Here is a 27,633-nt window from a genome sequence, read left to right as displayed (position 1 = left end):
CTTAGGTTTGCCGGGAGCTGTTATTAGACTGCCTCCTGCACCTTTATACTATATGCTCTCCAGTCCGGGAAACTAATCCTGCCTTTCTCCACTTCCCTGCCCCACACCAGCTCATTTCCAACCTCATTTGAAAACCTACATTTGCCTTTAGTGGCTAATTCCTCTCTCCCCCTCACAGGCTTGTGCCGCTGTTGAGGATGCAGCTGGCTCAAGTCCTGCCATACAAAATGCAGCCCCCATACCTACCACTGCAGCATTTATTCTAGCCAAACCTAGGAGACCGCCTGGCTCCAGATGCTGCTGGGTCACTCTGCTTCCTGCTCGGTCGCGTGCCTTTACTCTCCTCCTCACTTCAACAGAAGCTAAAATGCCACGTGTCCCCAGGAGCCGGAGAGGGCGAGTCGGGGCCGGCTGGGCAGGGAGACGGATCGAATGCAAGAACCATCCCACAGGCCTGCTCGCACGGAGCAGCTAGCCTGCGACGGCTGTTGAGTGTCCTCTGCGGCTATTGCATCTGTTCAGCAATGCTCTCGCTACAGCATTGCTGAACATGCGCCGGCAGCCAAGGCCACGGGGAGCAGGGGGCTCCTGCTAGTGCGGATGCCCAGCCGGAGGGCTCTGGGACGTGCTGGGGGCTGGGGGAGAGGCCCCCACAGGAAGATTGCGCTCCGACGGGACTTGAGCTGCCCCGAGTCCCTCACCCAGCAGGCTTTGGCTTTCCTAAAGAGAGCAGCCGGTCCTGAAGGGACTGAGTGCTGGTCCAGGAGCATCTTTCCGCACGGCCCCGAGGTGCCGTGGTTATAAACAGCAGCCGTGGTTGTATCCAAAACATCTCTACCCCAGCAGCGCTTGCTGTCACGGGGCAGCCTCGGCAGACTATGAAGAGAGGGGGGAGGAAGGCTTGTTTTTTAACACCTGGCAACCAATGGGCAGTGGGAAAATGGTCTGTCGAGCTGTCTTCGCCCCAGGACGAAGGGCCTGCCAGCGCCCTGCACCTATCGGCGCCTATAAAATGGGGTCCCTGTCTGCCCTGTGGGGCACCCGCTCCTAATTCCCCTCGGGGGTCTTTTCAATACGTTCAGCTGCGATCTAGTTGGCAACAGCCACCGCAGGTGGGGAGCGAGCAGGAGGGCAGGACCAGCCGCGAGATCCTGGAGAGAGCCAAGCAGCGGGGCGGCTGCTAAGTGCTGAGCCCAGGGAGGACTTGAAAAGCCCGGAGAGGCGATGTGGAGATGTACCCGAGGAGCGGCACCAGCCCTGCAGCAGAGAGGAAGCCTGTCGCTGGGCCCTTTCAAACTTCACCGGGGCCGCACGATCCCTGGGACAAGGGGAGCCGAAAACCTGCAGCCGGGACGCGGGTTTCTGGTGCAGCTCCTTGCCAGCTTCTAAAACCCGAGCATGGGATTGAGTCGAGGACCTGCCCGTGACGGGCGGGACGACTCCCGCGGCCCATTCGCTCTCCCGCCGCGCCCTGCACCTCACGTCTAGTGCTTTTGCTCGCAGCCAGTTGCCATCTGTAGGTTTCCGAGTAAACGCGCTGTCACGATGACGGGGAGCCACCGGGTCTGCTAGTCCCTCCATCTCCACCACCCCGAAGCCCAGAGCTAATTTTCTTCGTACTTCGAAGCCGAGACGGGAGGACATGGAGGCGGGTCGCAGGAAACAACGGGGTGGTGGGAACTAGAGCGTCCAAGACCGGCCATGCCTTGCACCAGGACAGCAGGGGACTGGGTGGGGGGACCCAAAGAAAGGCTGCATGGCACCGCAGCGTTGGAAAATCCCTGCACTCATCAGGAAACAAAAGAGGAAGTGCCAGGGATGACGGGAAGCTTTATGCAAATTGCCATGGCAATAGCCAGCCGTCTCAAACCGTCAGCGCCATTGCAGGAAAATCCGCTTTTCCGCCTGGCTGACAATGTGCAAAGCGGTTCCCAGCACGCCCAGCGGCTCCGGCGCCCCTCGTGCATGACACGAACCGCAGGCAGGGCTGGCCGGCCCCCCCCGCCAGCACGGCGGTCGGCTTCAGAGCACCCGAACCGCGGGCGTCCACCGTCGGCTTTTCCACGGGGCCCGTCGGCCTTGCCATCAACACTGCAGCCTCGTCCCTTCCCTCGAGCCCCGCCACGCCTGGCGTGTCTGCCCACGGAGAAGAAACCCCCTCATGCATGCGAATGCCGAAATCCCTGAATACACCCGGGTGGGGCCTTGGCTTTCCCCAGCAGCTGAGCGACATGCCGGGAAACGCATGCAGACAGGCCGGGCCCCTGGCCCCTATTCAGATTCCCCGCTAAATACACCAGCGAACAGCGCGGAGACCAGAGACGCTTCCAGCGCGGCCCCTTCCTCAGATACAGACAGCAGCCCCCGGACAAGAGGAGACTTCATAAGGAGGAGGGCAACTCCAAGACGCGGCAAGGGCTGAAGGCGCGCCTCCCTTCCCCAAGCTCTGCCCCTATCCCCCCAACTCATAATCAAGCCGGGGCATGCGTGACGCCTAATGCTTCGGTGGAGACTTCAGCGCGACTGACACACGCAGTACATTAAACGCCTTACTGGGGATTTGCATAAGCCTGGGAAGGGAGGAAGAGCCCCGAGAAAGGGCTCGACAATGGGAAACCAAATGCGCTAACGGGCTTAAAAAAAATCTGATAAAGGCATAAACCAGTTAAGAGAATACATCGCCCGCGCGGCAGCTTAGTCAAATCCTGTCTGGCAGGAAATCCTCTTAACTGATCACCTGATCGAGTGTTCAATGGCTAATTGAATAATAAAGCAATGATATGTTTACTGCACGCACTGTATACAGAATAGTGCACGCCTGGCCGGGGGAGGCCACCGAAGGCCAGGCTTTCCAGAGCCTCGTCACCGGAGACAGCTCTGCCCAATGTTGACCCAATCTTCCAGCGGGCAGTGGTGCCTGGAAAGCTGAAACCCAGCAAGAAGAGCGGGGAGAAGATTATAAATGGGCTGAAGTGGCTGCTCTGGATCCACCTTCCCAAAGCCTGGGGCTCTTTGGATCCTGTTCTCTGACTCATGCCCCTCCGAGATGCATGCTCAGGCCACACCATGGAGAGGCCATAAATCTGGCCCCAGGCCTGAGAAGGGCTCTTCTTTTTAAGATGAATGTGGGGACAGAGCACACCCTTCTGCAAAATGGCCACCTGCCTATCCTCAAGTACGAGCCATACAGCAGCTTTGGAGGGGAGTGCACCCACCTCTGGGTGCACTCGCTAGTGCCCCCGCCCTACTTCAAGAGGCCATAATGCTCACATGCCCACTCTCAATGGCATCAGTCATGCCAGCCAGGCAGTCATGCCAGCACACACGTCTCCCACATGGCAAGCTTGCTTGGGTAGGACTCGGACAGCTCCCACCCGAGGCATACGCTGCGCCAGCCCGATCCCTCAAAACACCAGCACCTGCGCCGGGGAAACGTGTGCAATGAGAGCAGCACTTTGCAAACCAAACCCAGCGTTTAGCAAAGAGCTGTAGCAGAGATTTTACAGCCGTTAGGCAGCAACAGCTCCAACTCTGCCAGCTGCTTGGCTGGGGGGGGGCAGCAGTGTCAGGCAGCCAAAACAACACACAGCAGGCTGCCAGGAGCAGGCAGGAGGACTGACCGTGGGCAGCAGCACAACCGCAGTCCCCTTTTGGTTAGGGTGCAGGATATGCAGGCACAGCTCCGCGTTCCCCAAAGAAGGGATACTGCTTTTCTGCCCTGGAGATCTTGGCAGGCTACAGCCCCAGGGTTTTGGGGCCACAGCCCGTGCAATGCTGAGCCCTGCCCGCAAGGAGCAGAGTCCTGCAGACCTCAGCCCTCCTAGACCACCCCAAACGCCCCAAGCTGCAGCTGCACTTGGCCGTGCCAGTCCTCACCAGCACAGGCAGCTTCTCCCAGGCTCACGGAGATTTCGTTCTCCCTCATCTGCACTCTCTGCCCTTTGGCTCTGCATCTGAAAAGCAGCTGGCAATGCCCAGGCTCTTTAGCCTGCTTGCGAATGTCAGTGGGGACTCATGGGGGGGGGGGAAAAAACCCAGATGAGCAATGCCTTTGGATCGTCTTCGAGACCAAAGGCCTTGCACTCGTCTACCGCTGCCCCACGCGGCTCCTGGGAGGGGCTGGCCAAAATGCCGGCATCCATCATCCCAGGTCCCAGTGGACCGGCAGGAGCAGGGTCAGACGGAGGCGACTGCCAGCAACTCAGTAGCTCAGAGCGTTTTTCTCTGCAGTTGGATGAGGGTGCCTGGGTTTTCTCCCTGTGGGACTTTAACCTGCTGGTGCTTCAGTTTACCGCCTTCCCAGAGCAGTTGTCATACTCCAGCCACGTCTGTAAGGGGCTCAGTGCCATGGAAAAGTCCTTCCACCAACCACCTTGAAGGGGAGTCAGATCCAGACCCGCCACAGCGTTCGAAGCTCTCGAGGCCAACGCGAGCTCGGGCACCTCTGCAAAGGAAACAGGCATCCCTGCAGCAAGAAGCGGAGCGTGCTCATGGACATCGTGGCTGGGCTTTATCCCTAGAGAAGAGCCAGTGGCCAAATCAGCACAACACTTAGCTCCTGGGGACAAAGACCCTCCTAGGACACCTCCTCGAACCCTGGAAGTGTGAATGAGGGGAGGGAGAAGGGATGGGGCTCAGCTTGGAAACAAAATCTCTTATTGAATACATATTAAAACTTCTCCGCATCTCCCTCCTGATTTCCAGCACTTCTGAGGTTCAAATACCAGTCTCAGCAGGTCCTCATGATAAGGCCGTGAACTGGGGGAGGGTCAGAGATTCGGGAGTCTTTTCGTGTCGTCTGACACCCACGAGAAGCAGCTCTGCTGAGACTTACGGCTCCTTTTATCTAAGCCCAGGCTTGAGCGAATAACAAATTAGTGGGAAAATGGGTTGTATTGATCTTGTCCTCTTGTCACAGCAGCTGCGAGGGAGCGGCGGAGAAGGACGCTTGCTATATCTGGACTTCTCATACGTGTGCAAATAGGGGACAAAGCTGGAAGCGGCCTCAGCAATTTGGTCTTGAGTCTTTATAGGCAAGTGGTTTACTGCGGTTAGGAGCCAGCTGAGATAGCCCAGCGGCCAGCACGGTGGATCCCAATCAGAGGGTCCCTGCCCCAAAGAGCCTGCAAGCCAAGCAGGCCAGACGGATGGCAATGAGGGAAGGGGGATACACTACACCAGCACAGGAGTCTTTCCCAGCACCTTTTGTTAAGAGGAAAGAGAGTCCAGCCCTTTCTCTTACCCCTGCGCTTATGCTTATGTTACCACCCCGGGAATGGGCACCTTATTCATAGATGTTAGGGGCTGTAAGGGATCTCTCCAGATCATCAGGTCCGGCTCTCCTGTGCTTGGGCCGGAAAGACTGCTGGGGTCAGAAGACTTCACCTTCCCTTCCTGCATCTGGCATGGTCCCCCCTTCTTCCCCGCCCGCCCTCCCTCCCACCTGCCTTTCCCAGGGCTCAGGGGGAATATTTCAGCAGGGAGTTGGCCCAGGGAGGCTGCGCCACGCTCTCCTTCCCCCAGTATCACCACCACGTGTCCATGCGGTGGAGGTGCGAGGGTGCCGAACAGGCCGGGCCCACGCAGCAGGGCAGTAAGGAAGGGGAAAGAAACCTGTTGGGGCACAGTCCCACCAGCGGCAAGGCGTGGAGAACAACCGCGAGCGTGCAGGGTGTGGGACTGAGCCCGGGACACCACTGGAGACCACAGCTCCGTTGGTGCGAGCAGAGTCGCCTGCCACGCCGCCCAATTTAGCTCCATCACCGCAAAGTCCCCGCACCCCTCTCCCCCAGCAGACCGGCTCACGTCCCCTCTCTGCTCCTTTTCCCTCCCTGTCTCCTTATCAAGCTGCAGTTTCCCTAGCAAGGCTGGCGTTGTTCTGCTTGGCTTCCCTGAGCCGCCACAACCCCCTTGCTATAAATAATTGCTGTCAGGTGCTCATGCGGTGAGCGAGGAGGAGAGACTGGCACTTGCCAAAGCAATCAAACTGCTTCTGTAGCCTGAAGAAACAAGGAGAGCTAAAAATAGCCCTGGGCTGCTTCCCTGAGACTGCTCCTCTGCCCGGCAGCCCGCACACGAACAGCAGCAAGATTTGGATTTGGTGTGGGGGGGTTTGCTCAGCATCGCAGGACACCAGTGTCTTCCCCACCCCCTGACTTGCCTGGACCATGCCTGGATTTTAGAGCAAGCAAATGGCTTCATTATGACCCAAACGCTCTGTATTTTGATGGATGGACACGTGCGATCGACTATCCTGGACTGCATCTGCTAATGCAAACTCCAATATAAATAGCGGTTGGAGGTGAGAGCGCGAGGGGCTGCATCGGGGGCAGGTTTCACTCTCCTGTGCAATCACAGGCTGGCAGATTAGAGAACAAAATTGCAGCCCCCGGCCAAGAAAGGCCTCACTGAGAGCACAGGAGCGGCTCCAGGCGGCTGCCAGGTTTGCATCAGGTACAATTAGATTGCTTGGCCAGACACTTGGTAAACAAAGCAGCGAAGGAGGATCAGGATGGTTTCTGGGGAGAGGAAGATTCAGTTCCCCTTCCTCTGCAGGATCCTTGTCCCATGCCACGCCTGCCACGGGGCAGAAGGGTGCAATAGCCCCAGTGAGGGGAGAGCCCGCGATTCCCCAGCAGATGCGGTGCGATGTCCTGTACTTCGATCACTCTCAAATGGCCCCCGCCTTCGGGCTGGGGTGAGAATCCCCACCTCGTTCTTGCGTGGGAAAGTACCAGGGACACACGCACGTGTTTGCACAGCTCCTGACACACAAAGCTAGAAGAGGGCTGGCAGAGCCCGGGGCGGGGGTCAGGACTTGCTGGCTCAGAAGCTTTGCCAAACCCCTGGGCCTTGCAGAATTGGGGTAAAATGTCTTGCACAGCCCTGGCACCCTTGCAGTGATTAGCACTTCCTCCTGCCCCCTCCCTATACCCAGGGAGCCAGTACAATGCCTACCCCTCCCCTTTTAACAGGACCAGCCTTCTGCCCCCTTTTAGATGCCCGACAGCCTCCAGAGCATCCCTCTGCTCCCGCTCGACCTCTCCTAAAGCAGAACCCAGCACAACTCTCTCGGAGCCTGGCAACCACACCTCTAGGTTTCATCCTTCTGCTGCTCTGTAGGCGCTCAGCCCTGCTCCACAGGCCACGGCACCAGGAACAACGGGCCTCTCGCTCCAGCTTGCTAGAGGCCAGGAGCTGATTTCTCCCTGTGCTTTGCCATCTGGTACCAATTCCTGGTGTTTGCTGCCCCAGGGGCTCATCAAGTACCTACCGATAGGTTCCCACCCCTCTTCGGAAGTCAAGCTCACCAGCCTTCAGAGAGCGAGACCTCTTTTGCATCCATCATGGCCCAGGGTCCTTTCCAGGATGATGTCCTCAAGCTGTGGGGTGGCAGGGCCTGCACGGAGAAGGGAGCTGCTCATCTCATCCTGGGAAGAGTCTTTTTTTTTTGTTTAAAACAGACCATAAAGCCCTGTGGACAACAGAAAAGTGGTTCCACGCCGGCTGCTTCAAATGCAAATTGCCTTTCAGCGAGGACACATGAAAGGCTCTCTCAGATACGAATTTTTCCCGCTGCACTCTTTGAAGCTGCGTTTGGTAGAGAAGGGCACAGCCGCACGCTGCAAACCTGCTTTGTTTGTTGTCTGCCCAGAGCAACCGCTCGCTTTGTTCTGCCGCACAGCGCTCTTCAAAACCGACCTCTCGCCGACAACCGGGCCCTGGCGTGGGAGGTGGATGCTTTCCTCCAGGTTTGGTACCCTGCGCTGCCCAGCCACCGCATCATTCAGCTGGCTGGGCCGGGCCAAGACGCACAAAGTGAAAAATCGAAGGTACCGAGGAAAAGCACCCCAGTGACACAGATGCTGGAAGCTGGTCTTGGCCCCTCTTTCCCCAGCACATGGGTGTTTGGGCAGCAGGATGGCGACGGATGCACCAAGACTGATGCTGCTGAGGGGGAAAAAGCCCATGCAGACAACTCAAAGTCACGAGCACTTCCCTGCCAGACACCAGCCGGGCAATAAACTTCTGCTCGCAGCCTGGGGAAACGAGCACCATCTGCATTACACAGAGCAGGGAGACCGCAGAAGGCAGCGGCAATGCTTTGCCCAGCGCCAGACAGTTCAGCGCAGCATGGAGAGGACCAGTAGGACTGTTTTGAAAGATCCCCATTACTGCAACACCCCTGCGCTGTCGCCCCACTGGGCCCGTCGTGCACGCTGGCTGCAAACACCAACACAGAGCCATGGTCCAGGGACAGGCGCGCTGTCTCTCCATCCCCTTTGGAAAGAGACCCTGCATGCACCGGGCAGGACAGTGCAGCAGCTTTCTTTTCTTCTCTATAAATATAAGCAGCCCCCCTCCCAAGCTGGTGCTCTACAGAGCTGCACCTCTAACCCCCAAACTGGGTTTCCTCAGCCATCTTCCAGGTCTGAGGAGGGGGGAGGCAGAAGCCTCTGTGCCCCCCACTTCCCACAGCCATGGTGGGGCAGTGGTGCTCCACACCAAGGATCCATGCCCGCAGCCAATGCTTGCTTTAGCTTATTTTCCATCCCTCGTTAGGGAGCATGTGACCCTGTGCTGCTAGAATAGGATTCAAGACCAGGGGTCTGCTCCCAGGCACTGCCAGGGTTTTGCTGGCCAAGTCACTGCCTCTCCATGCCTCAGTTTCCCGAGCTGTACAATGGGTAAGATGGTCTGTATAGTGCTTTGAGACCCCCCCCCCCCCCCCGGATGAAAAGTGCTATACAAGAGCTAAGCATTAGCTACACCGACAGCACACCCCAAGGCGTGCAAAGCTGGAAGCCTCGGGGTGTAGGTGCGGCTTGGCAAACTGAGGGAACTGAGCCAGAGGGTGGCCAAGTGGTAGAGACAAGTGAGGAATGCTGCTTTGCTCTTAAGGATGAAACCCTGGCCCAGCTGAAACCCACAGCAAGCCTTGCTTGCCCACAGAATTGCATCCAGAGCGCTTGTAAGGCAAGCATCTCAAAGGCCTGGGTGCAACTGGGAGAGCGAGAGACACTGAAAATATTTGGCTCCAGGGTGAACAGAAAGTTGGTGGCAGAGTTGGAAGGGGGAAAAAACCGAGCACTGCAGCCCACCACAGCTCTCGCCCCAGGACTCTGCCCCCAGTGCCCAGCAGCGTGCGAGCTTATTCGGGGCTGTGCAAGCTGGCTGGAAAACACTGCTGCTGTGGTCCAGTCCGGCTCAGAGAAGGGGAGATGACAACTCCGTGGGCCTGCTTGCTGACCAAGGGCCCAGCTGCTCGCTCACAGAAGTCGCGCCGACGGCAACGGGGCCGCCGTGCTGGGGCGACTGACACGACGTGGTGCAGTTTTCCCCACTCACAAGTGGATCAATGAAACGAGAGGAGTGGGTGAGGCAAGGAGACGAAACGCAGGGACAGACTCCGCAGGCAGGGCTTCTTTGGAGCCAGCGCGTGGCACCAGGGCCTTGAGTACTTGCCTCGCTGCATTTTCCCCTGGCATCGATGAACGATAAAGGCAAGTCTGGGTTGCGTGAGGTGAGAGAGAGCAAAAGCCCTTTTCCTCCCGCGGTCCCAGGACTGCAATGGTGGTCACTGAACCCGGTCTCATCACCACCACCTTGGCAGTGCTCCTCTTCAGCTCCTTGCTCTTCCCTCCCTTCCAGGGACCTCAGCGTCAGTCCGACTGCCGCTTCTGCGACACAGCGCATAGCGTTGAACAGGAGCGTTGTACCACCTAGCGGCCATTCAGTGCACTGCTAAAGACAAAAATGAGAAGATCCAATTAATAGCTCATGAGCAAGTCCAAACGAGGGTCCTCGGCTATCAACCCCACCTCTTCCCCCCAGGTCCAGGCTGGAAGTCTCTTGTTGAACCTAACAAATGGGCCTAACATAAGGTCACCTGTGCGGTGTAGCAACCCCTCTCGAAACAAAAAGCAGGCTTCTCTGACTTCCTGAAGCTGGCAGTGTCACAGCATCTATCAGTCCCAGGCCAAAGCACTTACAATCAGGTGTCTCAGACTATCAAGATCAGTCTACCTTGATTTATTTGCAGTCCTGGCCTTTCTTCTAAATCAGATTGGTTCCTGAAGCCAGTTCCCTTCCTATAGGTGTTAACAAGACTCCCCTTTGCAAAGCCTCGTTAAAACCTCGGAGTTGGCCTAGCGGGTCTCTGCTGGGTTTTTGTTAAGCGCAGCCATCACGTCTCTTGGAACATGCTATGCACGTAAATTATTAAAGACAGTGACTCAACGACCTGAGCTTAGATAGAGTCAGATGCATCTACAACCAGCTTGTGAATAAGACAGATGTCTCCTTGTGGGATTGGGGAGGGGAGGGAGCTGGTTGGTCAATGCAGCTGCTTTCCTTCAGCCCAGCAGCTGGATCAATGATGGTGTCTACGTGGAGGGCCTCACATAAGGGAAGGGTAAGCCTGCAATGGAGAAGGAAAGCGGTATAAAAGACCTGCACCCTGAACCCCTTGCTGACTTATACAGCACCACTGATTTTTAATTGGATTATTTGCAAGAGCAAGTGTATTAGGATCAGAGCCCGCATTTGCAGCCCCCCTGCTGGGCTCATTCTCAGGCCTGGTAAGCAACTTTCCTCACGGGGAATCACGGGCAATGCGCCGCAGTCCGGACAGCCGTAAGAATCCCTCTTGACCTTTGAAAGTTTTGTGTCTCTGATTATAAGCCTGCTGGCAACTGGTATGCTTACAAACGTATGGGGCAGAGGATCCAAAGGTCTGTAGCAGCCAGTGAAATGGGTGTTTCTCATGCTACGGGTTGGTGAGCAGAGGGGCCTGTTTTACTCATGTCGCTCCATTAATCAGCTAAGAAAACCTATGGCTAGTGCCTGGCTGAATCCTGCGCAGAAACACAGCTCAAGAGATGCCCGCAGAGGGTCCCAGTGGTGTTGGGCTGGGAGTTGCCAGAGAAGCGTGTAGGATGGAGAGGGTAATGCACACTGTGCTGGTTAGTGAGTGCTCTGAAAAAATAAAAATTAAACTAGCGTTCAGCTAAAAATAGAGCTGAACGCCCAAACACCAGCCTCGTGCTTATAGCCCAGGAGCAGTTTTAGAGAAGCAGCAGCGCTTGCTTGTGCTTAACATTCATCCAGCCCCTCTTCCATTTTTATTACCGCCCGATGCGCATAGAGGAGCTCCGCTGCATTGGAAGAGGCTGAAGCCAGAGCATTTGCTAAATTAAAGCCGTGGCTCTGATCTGTGGCTTTCCAGAGAGGCGCGCTACCCTCTGCTTAACATGCACCTCACTGCTACCACACATTCCTTAATTCTCCAAGAACAGCCTTGTCACAGCTGAAGAACAGTACATGCAGTTGGACTAATTTACAGCCTCAGCAGTTGTACTGCCCTGAATAGATTTCATCTCAGAACTCAGGCAAGGACAAGATGCTCAGGAGATCAGCGGATGAGAAATGTGCACGTGTAGGTAGGGGAGAAGGGTGGGAAGTAGCAGGAAAGAACAGATAAAAATTAGCAGCGCAGAGGTACATGGCAGAAGAGGCCTTCAAGGTTTTTATTTCCCTCCTGAAAGCTCCCAGGTCGTTCAAGGTGAGAAGGACTGAAAGACCAACGTGCAGCACAAAAGCTCTCTCAGAGAGACAAGGGGTTGGAAATTTCCTCATTGCGGTAAAATGAATGAAATAATTGGAGACAAGTATTCTCATCGTCCTCCCTGGGAATTTGGACTTAATGTGCCAGAATTTGTTACTACTTTAAAACAGGCAGAAGGCTGATTACTTCATGTAAACTGCACCTTCTTATTCCAGCCTGTGCATTTGAGCTATCGCTCACAATAGCCTTCCACTGATAGTGGAATAATCTGCTGTCCGAGAATAGATCTAATATTTAGAGAAGTTTTGCAGTGGTTTGTGATGTGGAGGAGAGAAGGAAAGAGGTTGCGAGTGGTAAAACAAGTAAGTCCACGTGCTGACAGTTTCTGTCAGATCCTTTCCAAGGCTTGAGCTCAACATGGATATCTGTGCACTACGGAGGCACCGGCACCCTCCCAACAAGCTTCCTGAATGCTTGTTCGGCCTGAAGTCTGCTCGACACCCTCCCAGGGGGTTGGCAGCTGGAAGACATCATCCGTTTCTCTTTTCACTCCACACCAATGTGGAGACTACTGGTCTGCTCTGCTGAACCTGAAAGACAAATATTTCACTCAAGGAAAAAAACAAAAATCCTGCACACTACACCTGGAGAGAGCAAGTTGGAAGCAGATACCCTTCTGTTAGGATGGCCAATGGTCTTACTTTGAGCCTTGCTTTGGGGATACTACTTGCCAAAGGATCACAGTTCAGATGGGAAGTGGGTTACGAAGTGTTGGACCCCAAAATGAAGCTCTGACGTTCAGTGCACACGACATTCGACTGAAAGCTCCTTGCTAGATTATGCGAACACAAGATCAGTGAGCTAATGCCTTGGTTTCTCCTTGCGGAGCCGTGTCCCAGGAGCAATGCAGCTTCCCTCCAGGCATCTCACACGTTAACACACAGCCTCGCTGTTTTAACACCTTCTTTCCGGGGTACGTCTCCGCTGCCGCCACCCCTGCGCGCACCCCACCCACTTGCCAAGAGCCTGTTCTCCAGACTCAGCGCACTCAGCGCGTTAACAATGGCACGCAACCTGGGGCTGTTGCTGCTGCAGCTTGGCTAGATGCCACTACAGAAGTGCTTCTCATTTAGCAAATGGAGTGGTTTGATTTATGAACTTTATAAATAATTTTTTTAATGTATAGGCCCTGCAGGGACTTAGCACGGAAGTGGAAGAGCAGCCAAAATTGTATTTTTCCGCCCTCTGTGCCAGGTTCCCTGTATGCGGTCAGGGGGTGGAGCACAAGCCTGGCTAAGAAGCCATCTTGACACCACACACCCACGCACTGAGCTTGCAGCAGTGTCAGGCAGGCCGTGTTTGGCTCCTCTTCTGCCTTTGCCAGGCTGCCTGTCCTGCCTTGGTATAGGAAACAGAGGGTCTAGAGGCACCGCAAACCCCCTTCGGCACAGACCAGGCTTAAAGATGAGAGGAAATGGCTATCAGATCAGAAGGGAGAAAAACGAGGGAAGATGCTTCACTTTTAAGAGGCTGCAGTGGTAGTAAAAAAGGCAGTGACATTCCCTCAAGAAGACAAAGGGAACAAAATAAGGCTTTAAGTGAGAATTTTCAACCAGGAGCGAGGGGAGATGAAAAAGTATCTAAACGATGGGCCAAGGAGACAAGCTGCTGTCTCTCCCCACGGCCATCTCTGCAATGGTGTAACGTGCCGGCCGTGCCCCTTGACAGCAGCAGGTAGCACACGTGGGCTGCAGATGCATCAGCACTCAAGCTCTGTGGTGCACGGACTCCTCCATTGCTCACCAGCCCCGTAGTCACACAGCCAACAAATGAGGAAGACACAAAATACATATCACAACACAGGTTTAATTTCTTATGCGATTATAAAATTCCAACAGCAAGGGGCCAGCGAGAAGAGCGGGACACGCCGCGGCATGGAATGTTAAACACGTTTTTCCACTCATCTACACAGGCTTTAAACAGACACAAAGTAGCACCGCAGGACGCAGGTTCTTCCAGGTGAGGAAGTCAATGCGAAAGGGGAAGGGCTGAGACAACAGGCCTGCCACAGTCCTGGCGCTCGGGGCCTGATGCCTCCCCACCCTCGCACAACCAAATCCGTTGTATGCAACAGCAGCCAAGAAAGAATTACATTGCAGATTACTGCAGCTGCATGGCCAGTGGCATAGAGCTGGCACGCATTAGCTATTTGCAAGCCAGAATGAAGACCTGTTACCCACTGTTTTGCTGTCAGTGTAAAACGGACGGTGCCGGTAAAGGTGCATTCCACAAAGGCATGTTAAAGAGAGAAAAAAGGTGATTTGCTATGTGCCTTCAGTTGTGCTGTTGCAATTTGAACAGAAATTTCACATACCAGGAGCCAGGCTCCTTTATTTGCAGCCTCAGAGTCTCATTTCCTTCCCCCAGAAAGTCAAACATTATGTTTGCATGGTTAGAGAAGACATTTCAGCACTGGCCTCAAATGGTAATATGGTCAATCAAAGCTATGCTGCATTCGTGCCGGGGCTGGACTCCGAGAGGAGACCTTGAAAGCAGGGCAAGGTTTTGAGCTGCGTAACAGCAGTGATTAAAAGCCCACACAACATTTAGTGAAGGAGTATCAATACTGCCCATGTAAGAGCAGGCTGGTGTGCAGCAGGGAGAAATATGCTGAGTAGCGCAGGTGACCCTTCAGGAAAGAAACACTTAAACCTTGCTACACATTGACTTTCATGAATTACCATTATCGGAACCAAATAGATAACAGGAGATTTAGTATAAAAATGTCCTGTGGATTAGGTTCGTGATCTGTATTCAGCAACGGTAGCTCTCCTATTGGTCTCCTGTTTTACGATTAGTTGTAAAATCAATCACAACTTCCCTTTCACCGGAAACTCCTGTTGCTATATTTAAGAACATGGCTTCAAGATGCCATTCTATTCACCACTTATTTGCATTCTGAGGCAATCTTAAAAGAAAAAAAAAAACCCCCAAAACCAAAACAAATCTCATAGCTTTTTCTTACACCTTACATAAAAAAAAAAAAAAAAAATCAGTTTCTTATACAGGCCCCAGATCAACAAGGCACTGAAGCATGTGCCCAATTAATTTCAGTGGGTCTGCATCTGGCTTAATAAGGACCTTGGGCAAGAACAGCAGGTTCCTACTAACCTTCCTCTTCCTCGCAAGAGTCTCCCTTCCGCCCAGTCCAGCTACTTGCACTTATCCGTGGTGCAAAAGCAATGCTCTAAGGAAAGTCCAAAGCAGGTAAGATCTCCTGGTTCCAAATGCAAGACAAGGAAAGGTAAAATGACAAACCCCAATGCAGAATGCGGACGCTTCCTACTTATTCACATGGCAAAAGAAATGGAGTTGCTCATCTACGGTACTGACTGGGAATGAATCACACTAAAACCTAACCAAACCTGAGTTTAGAATTCCAAGTCTGCACTCATTTCCCCACCCCCAGACACTTTGGTTGCACATTTCCCCAAGGACAAAACTCCCCACAAAGCTTTACGGCTAGCAGTAAACTTTACTAGTGCAGTTATGTATCCAGACAAACGCTCTTTCACGTAAGAGCTACTGTCCTCTTGAGTGTTCATGCAATATGAACAATTTCATCTAGAAATTCAGGTAAGACACAGTTAAAGATTTCAACACCATCTAGAATCGCAGCCCTGGGGTATACATGAGGAAAAGCTGGGAAAGGAGGTTTCTACTATACCCAAGGAGATACAGGCAAGTCCCTGTACCGTCGGAATTAATTGCTGGGATGTCTTACCAGTTACAGAGGCAAGATGCCCACTCCTGCTAGTGTAATGTTTAACACTGGGTTGAATGAGAAGGCAGGCAGGAGATAAAATGGGCGTCTCAACACCTTGGTTTGATACCATCTGACTAACCTTAAGGGTAGGGTCAGGTGATCAATGGCAGTCAAACAACACGGGAGAGAAAGGAGGCTGCAAAGCAAAGCATCTGTGCAAGACAGCTTTGTTCCCAAGACAGAAGCAAGCTCTCCTCAATAGGCATGGTGTGAAATATGCTGGGATGTGTGACCAGAATATGGTCACAGCAGAATGATCTAAATGGGAGGTAGACCTCCAGCTATTTCTTTGACCCCACTGAAACAGCAAGCAAAGCGATGACAGAATTAGCTGGGCTAATTCTGGGCTCTCCAGTCAATGCAGATAAATGTATTGGCTGAGCAAGGTTGTGGGCCCTGGATTGCACAGGATGGGCTAGAAATTGTCACTTCTTTGGTGAGAGCTACAAAGTCTCTTATGAAGAAGTCACCAGTCAGTAAACAGAACATGGGTGGACAGGATGGTCTGCTGCATATAGGCAACAGATATTTTGTGTGCGTGTTTGTGGTCTCAGTTCCTTACACGGAGAATGTAGGTGGTGCTGGAACTTTAACTATGAATATCCTGAGTTTCTAGCATTCTGGAGGATTTGTCTGTTAACATGTCTTTAAAGGGTAAGGCGATAGCCTGGTACTTATTGCCAGGAATCCCCTGTTTTCATTGGAGTGGAGAAAGTATTTTTTGGTGCCACAGTTCAAGTCATAAAGCTAATATGTTTCTCAGACCTACAGTACATCACTAGTGCTCATGAGTTTATTACAAGCTCTGCTGACGGACCTTATAACTTATGCCAAGCCTTCAGATGTAATATCAGGAATGCTGCCAACTTTTATTGGCAGGAGCAGAACCATATCTGGGGTCTCATGGTACTGCAGCTGCCTAAGCTTGTATTTACTCTAAGACTTGCATTTCAGGCCTCTCTACGGTTAAGCTCCATAGCACAGCCTACAGTAATTCAGGATGATAACAAGCTCTGCTTCATGGGACTTAGTTTTCCGAGTGCTTAAAGCTGAAAGACTAAATGAGATTTCAGCATGGTTCAGAAGCTTGTACATCCAGAGGGGACCATGGAAGGGGCCTCAACTAGCTGCTTTATTCAACATACACAGTACAGCAAATGACTCTGGAAGCCGGGAAGTAAACTTGACATCTCCCCACTGATATGTGGGGCATAGGAGAGAATGGAGAAGATTCTCTTCCATTTATTTGACGAATGGATAGCAGTTCATTTTATAGTGAGATACATCATAACTATAGATATCTATGTACATGATTCAACTCTTTGGTAGGGATGACCTCCACCTTCTGCTCCCTTAATGGAAGGTGGAAGTCCAGATACCTGGAGCTGGGCGTTGGAAACAAGCTACCGCTGCCTGCCCCTATTCAACAACATACATGGTACCAAAGTCCTAAATCTAAGGAATCCCTTGTCCTTGGTATGCAGTTAAGCTCGTCAGAGCCCTCAGGGAAGTCCTGGCTCTCTTTCTCCCTTCAAAACCTAAGATTTTCCCTTTTATTTGAATCCAAATGTTTTTAAATGCCACACAAAGGAAAAAATTTAATCCCTTTGTCAGCTGAAAGGTAAAGGAGGCTTACCCTCCAGGGGAAGAGATGCTTGCACCAAAGGCTCTGGTACACTAAATATATCCATGGTTTAACAAAAGGCACATTACAACCCTAAAATAGATTGCAGCATTGCCCAGCTTCAAATCGTTCCTCGCCAGGGTCAGGGCAGTTCAAGAACATATTTCAGAACTGCCAAAAGGACAACCATCCCTTTTAATGCATGAGAAGTGCTCCTCAAACACTGGAATGGAGGCAACAAAATGTAGTCTAGTCATCCAATGGACCCCTGAAAAAAGGAACTCAAAAGCTGGAACTCAGGTAGACAGTCACTTACAGACATCAGTCACAACAACGCCTGGACCTTCGCTACGGAAGCGAAACACTCAGACCCAGGGAGGAGGGAAACAAGGGAAGGATAAAAGAAACTTATGCCTTTCAACTGAAAGACCCTAAGACCAGTAAAGGAGTGGGGATGACAGACTCTGAAGGGATCTCCATCCAGTCCCTGCCAGGGAGGATGCTACCCTTGTTTGAAGGATTAGACTAAGTATAAAATGACAGACTACTGCTGCTCAGAGCAGGAAACAAGTGACCAACAGGTAGGGAAGAAGAAAGTGCTTTCCAAGTTAGTAGCCTGAAATGACTCTATAAACATTCAGCACATCGGCTAATTAGGACTTCAGACAGACAGCACAAGAATTCAGGATGCACAAACAGTATTTTTCCACTTCTTTTTAGCTTTCCTTCCCCACCCCACTAGACGTTTTCCTAAAGAGGCACTTTCTATATTACAGATCTTTGGAGAGGGAAGAAATTCCAGTTTTCCACTCCGATGAACAGAACACTCCCACAAATAAGCGACATTCAGAAGGAATTTTAATTAACAAAATGGTCCAGGAAAGGGGAGAGGGAACCCAAGAAACAGGCCATTGCTTCTTCAAGGTTGCATGTCAGTCACTAGGTACACCTGCAAGCCCATGCACAGGAAACCATTTGGACCTTAGTCAGTGCAGAACTAGCCTCAGCTTCCAGAACCACTTCTACACTCCTTCCTTATATATGCTAAATATTATATACATATATAAAAAAAATACAAACTTGGGTTTGTTATAAAGTGGCTTCTCTCTCCTATGCTTGCTTGGCACATGAATGCATGCAAAGCTAGTAGGCTCCGAGGGCTGCACAAACAGCAGGTTTTGGCAACAACGCCCCCCCCCCCCAAAACAAAAGAAAAAAAAACACAGCTAAAATATATAAGCAAGATTAAAAGCCACTGAATTGAAAACCGTGTATTTTTTTTTCCTCCAATGGTATAGAATTAGGACTACAGCTACAATTTTTAAAACTTTATAGAGTCTGTCATCCTCTCTCCCAACTCATGTCAAAGTTCATAGCAGCATAACACAAGATTCCTCAAGAAACGTCAAGCCAGTGTTCTCTGCTTCAGGAGTGAGTTCATGGGTCAAAGTTCAGTCTGTCCGAAGAATCATAGGGGGATGCTCACTGTCTTCGTCCAGTCGCAGGGCGTTGGTTTCATCTTCCAAGCAAGCTCCACCCACTGCGCCCAGGTCCTCTGTATAGGCTGCAGAGAAAGAGACAGCGCTTAGGGATCAGCAGCACCACCAGAAGCTTGGATCCAAAAGGAAAATCCTGATAGACATTTCTAAACTGAATTACGAGACAATGGACATGCAACTGCTCCACTGATTACCACACAGCAGTGACCATCCTGATCCCCTCCTAACTTTTGGTACTCTACCCTTCCTCCCACAATGTTGTTGACATCACTGCATTCACCCTGGAAGACAAAATATTTAATCTCCATGGCTGTATCTTCTGCTACAGTATAACACAAAAAGGTGGCAAGGACATTAAATAGTTGCGTGCCTTGTTTCCACTCACTAAAGGAATCATCAGCACCATTCAAAACTTTATCTTGCCTGGTAGTACAGATAACTTATCAGAGACGGGCAAATCGCCACCATAACAGCAGCAGTAATATTACAGCACCTTCCACTATTCTCACAAAACATATATTGCTTTGGAGATGATTTACAGAAGCCAATGTAGAGTTAGGACAGATAATACTCTGTCCTAACTCTTGTAGGGCAAATAATACTCTGGCAAGCATCAATCGATGCATCTGCAGCAAAGCCAAGGAGGTGATTCTTCTGCTGTACTCAGCACTGGTGAGACCGCAGCTAGAGTACTGCATCCAGTTCTGGGCACCACACTTCAACAAGGACATGGACAAGCTTGAGAGAAGAAGAAGAGCCACCTGTATAATCAGAGTCTTAAAAGGCAAGCCATACGAGGAAAGGCTGAGGGATCTGGGACTTTTCAGCCTGAGGAAGAGAAGGCTGAGAAGAGGCCTGGTAGCAGCTTACTGCTACTCTAGGGGAGGACATGAAGGGCTCAGTGAGCAACTGTCACCAGGGCACCAAAGGGGAAAACCAGGAGTAATGGCTACAAACTCCTGGCTCAACATTAGAAAAAACTCCTTCACAGTCAGGGTGTCCAGACTGTGGAATAAGTTCCCTCCAGAAGTGGTGCAATTGCCGACCCTGGAAATCTTCAAGAGAAGACTAGACAGTCACCTTGCTGGGGTCACCTGGCCCCCAGTTGTCTTTCCTGCCTGGTGCAGGGGGCTGGACCCGATGATCTTCCAAGGTCCCTTCCAGCCTTACAGTCTATGAATCTATGAAACTCCTGCACTTTATAACTATGTACAATTAGGATACCACGATCCAAGGCAAGTGTTACTGGGGTATTTAAGTGCAGCTGAATACCAAGTTCTGTCCAGAAAACTGCAAACATGAATTCTCTCTCCTGCAACACCTCCAAAGTAGCTCACAGAGTCACTTAACAGCTACCTACTTTTCCATCTATGAGTAATGAAACAAATGCTTCATTACATTTACCAAGTCATAAAAACCCCAAATTGGAAGAACAAAAGGAGCTTCTAGCCACAGGCAGCTTTGGAGTCTCTCTGTCCCCATCTTCTGCGTTTGTTCTTACCATGCCTTGTGGGTGATGAAGGCACGTAAGTACCTTTAGTCACAGCAGCACTGTATGTCTGTGCTACTAATGGCCGGTCATGTGATGCAGACTCCAAAATTTCATTTGCTGGCTCCATACTGCCATCAAGCCTAGTAAGTAAAGAAAGAGTAGATGAACAGAAGTTGATCAAACCAGTCACCAATACAACTGCAGTTGCTACCACGCAGGACAGCTGAGCAAGACAGCCACGTTAGGCAGGAAAGAGGCAATACAATCATTAAGAAAAACTTTTAACTAATTCCTTCTGTGGTTGCAGTCCGCTTTTCCATTTTCAGTGCCACACATTCACCTGCATGGCGACAGAAGTCATCTTCCAAAGGACCGCAAAGAAGGAATCTTGTTGCTAACACCTCACATATACTCTGCTTCCCATATTTCCAAAGGAAGCCACCATAATGTAAATTCTTCATGGTGTGGACCTTACTAGCAGCAGAAAGGGATTGCCACTAAAGGTACATGAGCAAACTTTGTTAGTGAGATGCAGTTAGTGCTGGAAAAGTGGGTTTTTTTAACAGTATAAATGATGCTAGCCAAAAAAAAAAAAAAAAAAAAAGATATACTAGGGTCTATACTATGCTTTTTGCTGGCATGGCTATTTAGCTACCATGGTTAATGGACAAAGCTATGCCAGTCAAATTTTCAAGACCTGCTCCACAAAGATTGGATGTTGTTCTGAAAGATATATTCTAGCTTTCAGTTATAGGCCTGATGAAGGAATTACTGGATCCAATCCTATGATCTTAGTTAGCCAAGCAGTCTGGCAAGATGATCATAACAGTATCTTCTTGCCCTAAAGACTCACAGGAGTTTTTTCCATTACTCTATCAGTAAGAAGCTTACCCAAACCATTTGGTAGAACTGCTAACTTAACAGGCTATTTGACTAGCTTATACTCAGGGGAGCCTAATATATAAGCCTGTAATGAGACTATATAAATCAGAACATGGGCCAATTTCCTTTCCTATCAAAGAGTAAGGATAATGCCTTTTTCTCCATCTTTGGAAACCACTTCAGCTGGGGATGAAGTGTGCCAGGAGCCAGGTATTTCACATTATTTAAAAAAAACTGAACTCCAATTGAGAGGAAATCTGAGCATATGGCTAAACAGCAGATTGATTCTTCACAGCAATCACAAAGCATTACACTTCTACTTTTAAAGTGGTACTTTGTGTTGCAGTTATTAGAAAAGGCAGACACCTAAAAAAAAAAAAAAACAGTATAAAAAATGAGCTCCTACCTGGTTTGAGCTTAGCAGCAAAGAAAAAAAGTTTTAGCATCAAAAAAGAGATTTAATGGAAACCAAAATGGAACAATTACATAGGTAAGAACTTTGTTGGGACTTACTTGTGCTGTTTCATTAATGTGCACTCTCCTCCTTCTTGGGGGTCCAGGTTGTACATGTACAGATAGCCATCAGCAGCTCCCACTAGTAAGCGAGGAATCTTCTGGATTCTAGGAGAAAAAAAAAGACAACAGTTTTATTTCAGCAAAAAAGCCTCCAAACTCCAGAGAACGTAGGAGATCTCTTTCCACCTAATTATTCCCTTATTACAACTGAGAGTAGCAAGTAGGCAAGAGAGATTTTGTATCAACAGCTATATATCCTGTCATGAGAGCCCTGGCTATCAGGCACACAACTCCTGTGACATTAAATGGAAGCCATCTGTCAGTCTGATTTGCATCAATTAACTCCTAACTGGAGGCAGTGTTGCACAATGGCTAAAAGGGACAGGCATCAGATTTTCATTCCATTACCACTTCTGCTACTGACTCTCTCCAGACTCAGTAGAAGCCCATTACTCCATTTTACCTAGGGACGTACTTATCTAGTGTTGTGCTGCGAGGCTTAATTATTGTTTAGAGTGCGCTTCATGATCAAACAGCAGATGTATAGCATTGTAAAGGTAAAATGAAACCTGTAACTGAACAGCTCAGCACAAACTCCTTCATTTTCCACAAAAAAATTACTACCACCCAGCTTCTTAGTTTGATAGCTCTGCCAAATGGTTCCATCTTTGCTGAAGGCATAATGAAAGCTAAATACGTTGAGTCATTTCAAATAACTTTTTAAATGAATGCTTTGCTTCTGTATACATGTATTACCTAAATTTAACAGCTTGCCTCGGCAAGGTGCAAAAGCTGGAGTTTGCAATTACCTTAAAGCCCTCTGTATTGCCTAGTCAAGGTTGTCTAATCCAACAAACTATTAATACAAATGCACTAGTATACCATCCAGCACCAAGGAGAAAATATTGCAGAGACCCATGAGCATTTTGAACAACCTGTCAAGACAGAGTTCCTGTAATCTCACAGCACCTCTGAAAAGCACTTCATTCCACACTGATCAAGCAGCACAAGGGTTCCTGTTAGATTATGGGAAACTGGTCTTCACAAGAGGTCCTGGAGCAGGGGGAGGCCTTCAAACATTCATACGTTACTCAGCTCCTGATGTGTTCCGTGCACTACCCGTTCAGCTACAGATAAGATACATGCTCACACAAGCCAGATGAACTCCAGTCATATCTACAAGGGCAGCACTTCCTTTGCTTGATATCGGCAGCCTGGCAGAGGATGCAAGAAGCTCTGATAGCCCCCGTACTCACGTGGCAAGTGAACAGATGTTTTTGTGCCCACAGAACGGCAGGCGGACCGTAGCAAAGGCTCTGCCCTGGTTAAACATTTCTGTGACTTGAGAAGGCAGATAGCTTGTGGAGGCCATCAGCACTTTCCCAAAGTAACCTGTCCAGGTAGTAGGCTCTTCCTGAGGTCTAAAATCCAGGGGGACGAAAAAAGAAAAGGAGAGTTCAGGTTCACATTGTTCTAGACACTACTCAAACTAACTTGCTAAGGGGAGAGGATGACTTAGGGCCTCTTACTGTACAGGGGTTCTCTTCTGTTTGTTTTTCAATAGACATATCAATCTGATAACAGTCTAGTACCCCCCCCCTTTACTTAGGGTGGAAACAGACGGCATCTGATGTCTCACTTGCGCTACTGTAAAAATGTTTATGGTAGCACAAATACCAAGGAAATAGAGGTCAGCACCCTTGCTGCTGTACAAGAAAGGCAAATCAGTGCTATAACAAAAGGTGGTAATAGAGACTCTACTGCTTTATTGTGGCAGACATCTACTACCTCTGTGGTCAAAGAGTATGAGCAGCCTGAGCTGCCTGCATTCTCCTGCCACCCTAGGCCAGGTGCTCTGGTGGCCTGATGGGCTATCAAGCCCCCCCGAACACTTGCCTGTGTGTCCCAAGTCAAATTACCCAAATCAATTCCAAATCCATGAGTCACTCGAGAACCATAATGTGGCCCTGCTACCTACAAGCATCCTCCACCCCTGCCTGGGGCTTCAGATGCTTTCAAATCCTTTGGTGGGCATTCTATGTGCAGGCCCAAGCCCAAAGCCTTGGGGGTCGGACATCCCCAAGTTTTGCTTGTCCTCAACCATATGGCTGCAGGAGCAAGCTAGGGAAGAGTCTCCCATTTCTGTAAAGTTGGTGTATAGGTGAGATCATCTCACTGAAAGTGGGAGTGGGACACTATCTATGCACATAGACCTCAGTCAGGGTACTACCCTACCAAGAAGCTGGTTTTCCCCTGAAACTAGGAAAACCACCTTAGTGGTCATGGTATTTCCCTGCTTACAGAGACACCCTGGAGGACACTGGGGTGCCTCTCTGTAAGTGGAGAAAGCAGGGCGTTTCCATGTATACCCAAACCTGGGGCATGGGTCTGGCTGAGCAGGGAAAGTGGGCCCCGGTTCTGGCTGCGTGGGGAATAGCCCTGCTTTCCCCACTCAGTCAGCCCCAGCCCCAGGGATAGGTCTGGCTAAACAGGGAAATCAGAGAGATCACGTTACCCCTTCTTCCACACCACCAAGGGTGGGACAAGGGGTGACGTGCGTTTTGGCCGTTACAACCACACATCACAGCACAGCTGATCTGCTTCATTCAGTGATGCGCATTTCTGACTCAGATGTGACCTGCAAGTGTGCCGTTACCTTCACTGAAAAGGCAGAATATCAAATTGTAAACTGATTTTTCTGTTTATAGAGTATCATTACACAAATGAAAACAAAAACAAGTTTAGGACGATTGACTACTATAAAGTATTACTTCCCTTCTCAATCAGGTTGTACTCGCCTGTTCATTCATCACAGTGCCACTCATTTTCCACAGAACCTTCCTGAGAAGGCACAGTAAAATACCCTGAATTTCTAATGAACAGCTCCCCAAAGTTTAGGAATACATGTTCTGTCTGTATCCTGAAACAGCAGACAGGACACGTCATCCCTCAATACGGTAGAGAGATTTTTGGAAGTTCTGTACTCTCCCCTTCCCCCATGAAATGTTTTAGAAGCAGTAGCTTTTCTCACTACTTATTGCATCCAGATGCCAGTGCATAAGGAGGATAAGTTTATAGTAAGAGAAAAAAAATGTGATTACAAACATGCACGAGCCCCACGCTGCTCTCTATAAATTGGAGTGTTCCTAGGAGAGGAATGTACAGGTTACTTGCTGCGAGCTGAAACAACTGATTCACAAGTGGCTTGCTATGTCCTTAACTTAAAAGATTTCAAAAGAAAGGCCCAGACAAACATGCACAAAGTTTTTTCTTGAACAAAATCTCGAGTATTTTGGAAACCTACTTTTCTTTCACAGTCTCGAGTTTGAAGATATGCACCGTCTCCGTGTTACTTGATGCAGACAAAAACATACCATCCATGCTGAAAGCCAATGAGCAGATGTTCACACACCTAGAAAAGACAGCAAGCGCATTTCTTTGTACTAATGCTGTGCCAACTGGGAAATGGAAGAGTCAATATTAAGTCATATACCATGAATGGCTGTTTAAATCAGCCCACTAGTGCCCCATGCTGGTATCTGTGTATATTAGACATTGCAGGCCCCTTCAGTGGATACATAAGCTGCATTGTGAAGGCCAGGAAAAGTTCCAGGAATGTGGCAGAAAGGTGTGGGGGGAACCAGAAACAGCTTCCTTGTTCAGTCTCCAATCAAAGACTACAGGTCACTGTCACAAAGGGAATAATCTCCAAAGGATTTTAAAAACCAGACAGATTACACTGCCCTCAATTGTCTCCAAAAGGAAACCTGTTTCTTTAAAAAGCATTCTGAATTTACTGACATCTTTTCCCGCTTTACTTATTAGCATTTGGATATCAAATCAAACACCATCCTAACTCCTTAGCTATTTACCAGAAGCAGGATTCAGACAGCAAGTCTTCCCATCTTTCTATTAAGAGCAATCAGAGCTCTTAATCACTAAGTACTGCAGAAATGAAGATACTTTTGTTATTGTAACAGAAATGGCAAAAGATCTGGAGACACGTGAAAACAGGATACATACTGGCATTATTTTAATGTGTTTTTTCCATCCTGGAATATGAATGCTGCCCAAATGTGCAAGAGGTGGTTTTAGTGGGTTCATGATCCCAAGAGAAGCCAAGGGATGACTAGATCATGGGGACCAAACATTAGAATAAGTTATTTGTTTAAACAGCTATTCTAGTGTCAGATATGCAAGATAAGTATGGCTACACAGAGCACCATAATTGTATTAGGTAATTACAGTAGGTGAGCCATCTCTACAAATATGTACCCATATAAACGCATTTCTGAAGTCAAGAGCAAATACAGTACTGAATAGAATGACATGCAGGAAAAGCAAGTTTTGGAAGGCTGGAGGCTGAAGCTGCTCTAGGCATCCAGGCTAATATGAAAGAAGGCAAGAATGGGCAAAGAACATCTAGAGGGAAGTCAGGAGATAAGTCTGTGCAGTGTCCAGGAAGGGGTTGTTGTAGAAGACACATAAACAAAAGTGGGCAATTAGTTCTTTGAAGATAATCTTAAATGTAATGCCAAAAGGGTGAGTTTGCTGAGAGATTTGGGGCAAGGCTGTGCATGCTACAACAGTCAAGAAGGAAACATTACCAAAACATGGACAAAAGGCTATGCTGATCAAGAGACAAATGAGAGAACAAATAGCAGAATGGGAAAAAGAGCACACTGTAATAGGGAAGGAAAGAGGAACTAAAGGTCACCAGTACTGATGCTGGATGATGGAAGGAAGAGAGGCATTATCCCTAATAATATATATGCCTCATTTCTGTGGCATTAAGGGCAGATACTTTATATAGATATTGGAGGTGCACTGATATATCGCTTACATATAGGATCGGCACCAATAAAAGGAAAATTAACATTATCAGCAATTGGCTTTTTTTGACCGGTGCAGTGGATAACGTTACCAATAATTGCTGCGTGCCTGTGTGACCAGGAATACTGCCAGGCAGCTTGGAGAGCAGCGCTCTGCTGGTAAGTCTGTGGGGGGGAGGGGCGTGGGGTAGGGAACAGGCATGGAAGGGGGGCAGACAGAGGCCCCCCACAGTGAGGGAGGGAGTGGTACTGGGGCAGGCGTTGCCCAGCCAGTGCAGTGAATGCAACCCAGGGGGCCGAGAGCAGGACAGAGCTCTGGGCAGCTCTCCTGGAGGGTGTGGGGAGGTAGGGCAGCTCCCTGCTACTGCCTGCACCCCCGGGGAAGGCATGGGGGACACGTGCCCCCAGATTTATGTGCAGGGTGAAGGTGGATGCAGGTGAGCTGCTGCGGGCTTGGGGCCAGGGACTGCAACAGCCTCTTCCCAACAGGAAGGCTGGGCTAGGGCTTTGCTCAGGGCAGGAGGTGGTGGCACTGGAAGGGGTGGCTATGGGGTGGGCTATAGCCACCCTAAAATTCCCTGTAGCCACCCCTCCCAGCGCTGCCACCCACCCTCGCTCCATGCTGCCAGTCTGTGCTCCTGGCCATCTGCATGCTGTGCTGTGGCTGTACCTCTAATATGTATATATGTCTGCCTACCTATGTCTATCCATACACACACTTTTTAATCTGCCCTTAATTCCACAGAAATGAGCTTTCACCTAGCCTGGACAGAATTCTCCATTTTAAACGATACAAGCAAGCCAAAAAAAAAAACGAAGTGCAAAAATCTTACTATGACTGGAATGTAAAATAATCTTCTGGTATCCGTAACGAGTGCTTTTATAACCACACTCAGCATTACACAAAAATATAGTACTGATGTTGTGGGAGAAGGAAAAGCAAAGGCATTCTGAAGGTTTTTGGAGTATGTTACTACCTACAGTGATTGCCTGTATAATTGAAGATTAAATACAAAACCTTGCTCATCCATTCTGCAGGAGATCATTTAAGTGTATAGCCTTGGGACTGAAATTAGGCTATATACTTAGCCAGAGAATGCACTTATCCAAACCCGATGTAAACAAATCAATGCTGCTCAGTACAGCTCTGTTAGTGCTGTGCTACTGGCAGCCCTGACACGCATTGGGCCCCACCCCCCATTTTCAAGGATTCTAATAGTTGTCCTTTCACAGCTGCTTCTGATAGTTAAATGAAGTACAATTAGTTAAAATGGACAGTTACAGTTCACATGCAGTGAACCAGAGTACAATTAAGTTACAAAGCACAGAATGGGGCTGAAAAATGCTATCCATTTTATGGGTTTTAACCCGAGTTGTTACCATGTAAGCAACTGGG

General features: G+C 49.7%; 1 protein-coding gene across 1 annotated transcript in view; it reads right to left on the bottom strand.

Moving 5' to 3' along the window:
- Positions 1-17,857: 17,857 nt before the first annotated feature.
- The window catches only part of WIPI2 (WD repeat domain, phosphoinositide interacting 2), a 31,650-nt gene continuing 21,874 nt past the window's right edge, over positions 17,858-27,633 (bottom strand). The window contains exons 8-12 of the mRNA XM_090023418.1: positions 24,710-24,817; positions 22,662-22,826; positions 21,403-21,510; positions 20,017-20,147; positions 17,858-18,580 (exon numbers count right to left, since the gene is read on the bottom strand). Of these exons, the coding sequence (XP_089879544.1) occupies positions 18,468-18,580; positions 20,017-20,147; positions 21,403-21,510; positions 22,662-22,826; positions 24,710-24,817 (625 nt within the window). The 3' untranslated portion in view covers positions 17,858-18,467. The remainder of the gene's footprint in view (positions 18,581-20,016; positions 20,148-21,402; positions 21,511-22,661; positions 22,827-24,709; positions 24,818-27,633) is intronic.

This window comes from Crocodylus siamensis, chromosome 12 (genome assembly GCF_052110815.1).
Source record: "Crocodylus siamensis isolate JL-2025a chromosome 12, ASM5211081v1, whole genome shotgun sequence".
NCBI classification, from domain to species: Eukaryota; Metazoa; Chordata; order Crocodylia; family Crocodylidae; genus Crocodylus; species Crocodylus siamensis.
The sequence above is the reverse complement of the archived record's forward strand: the minus strand, read 5'-3'. Positions and strand labels throughout refer to the sequence as shown.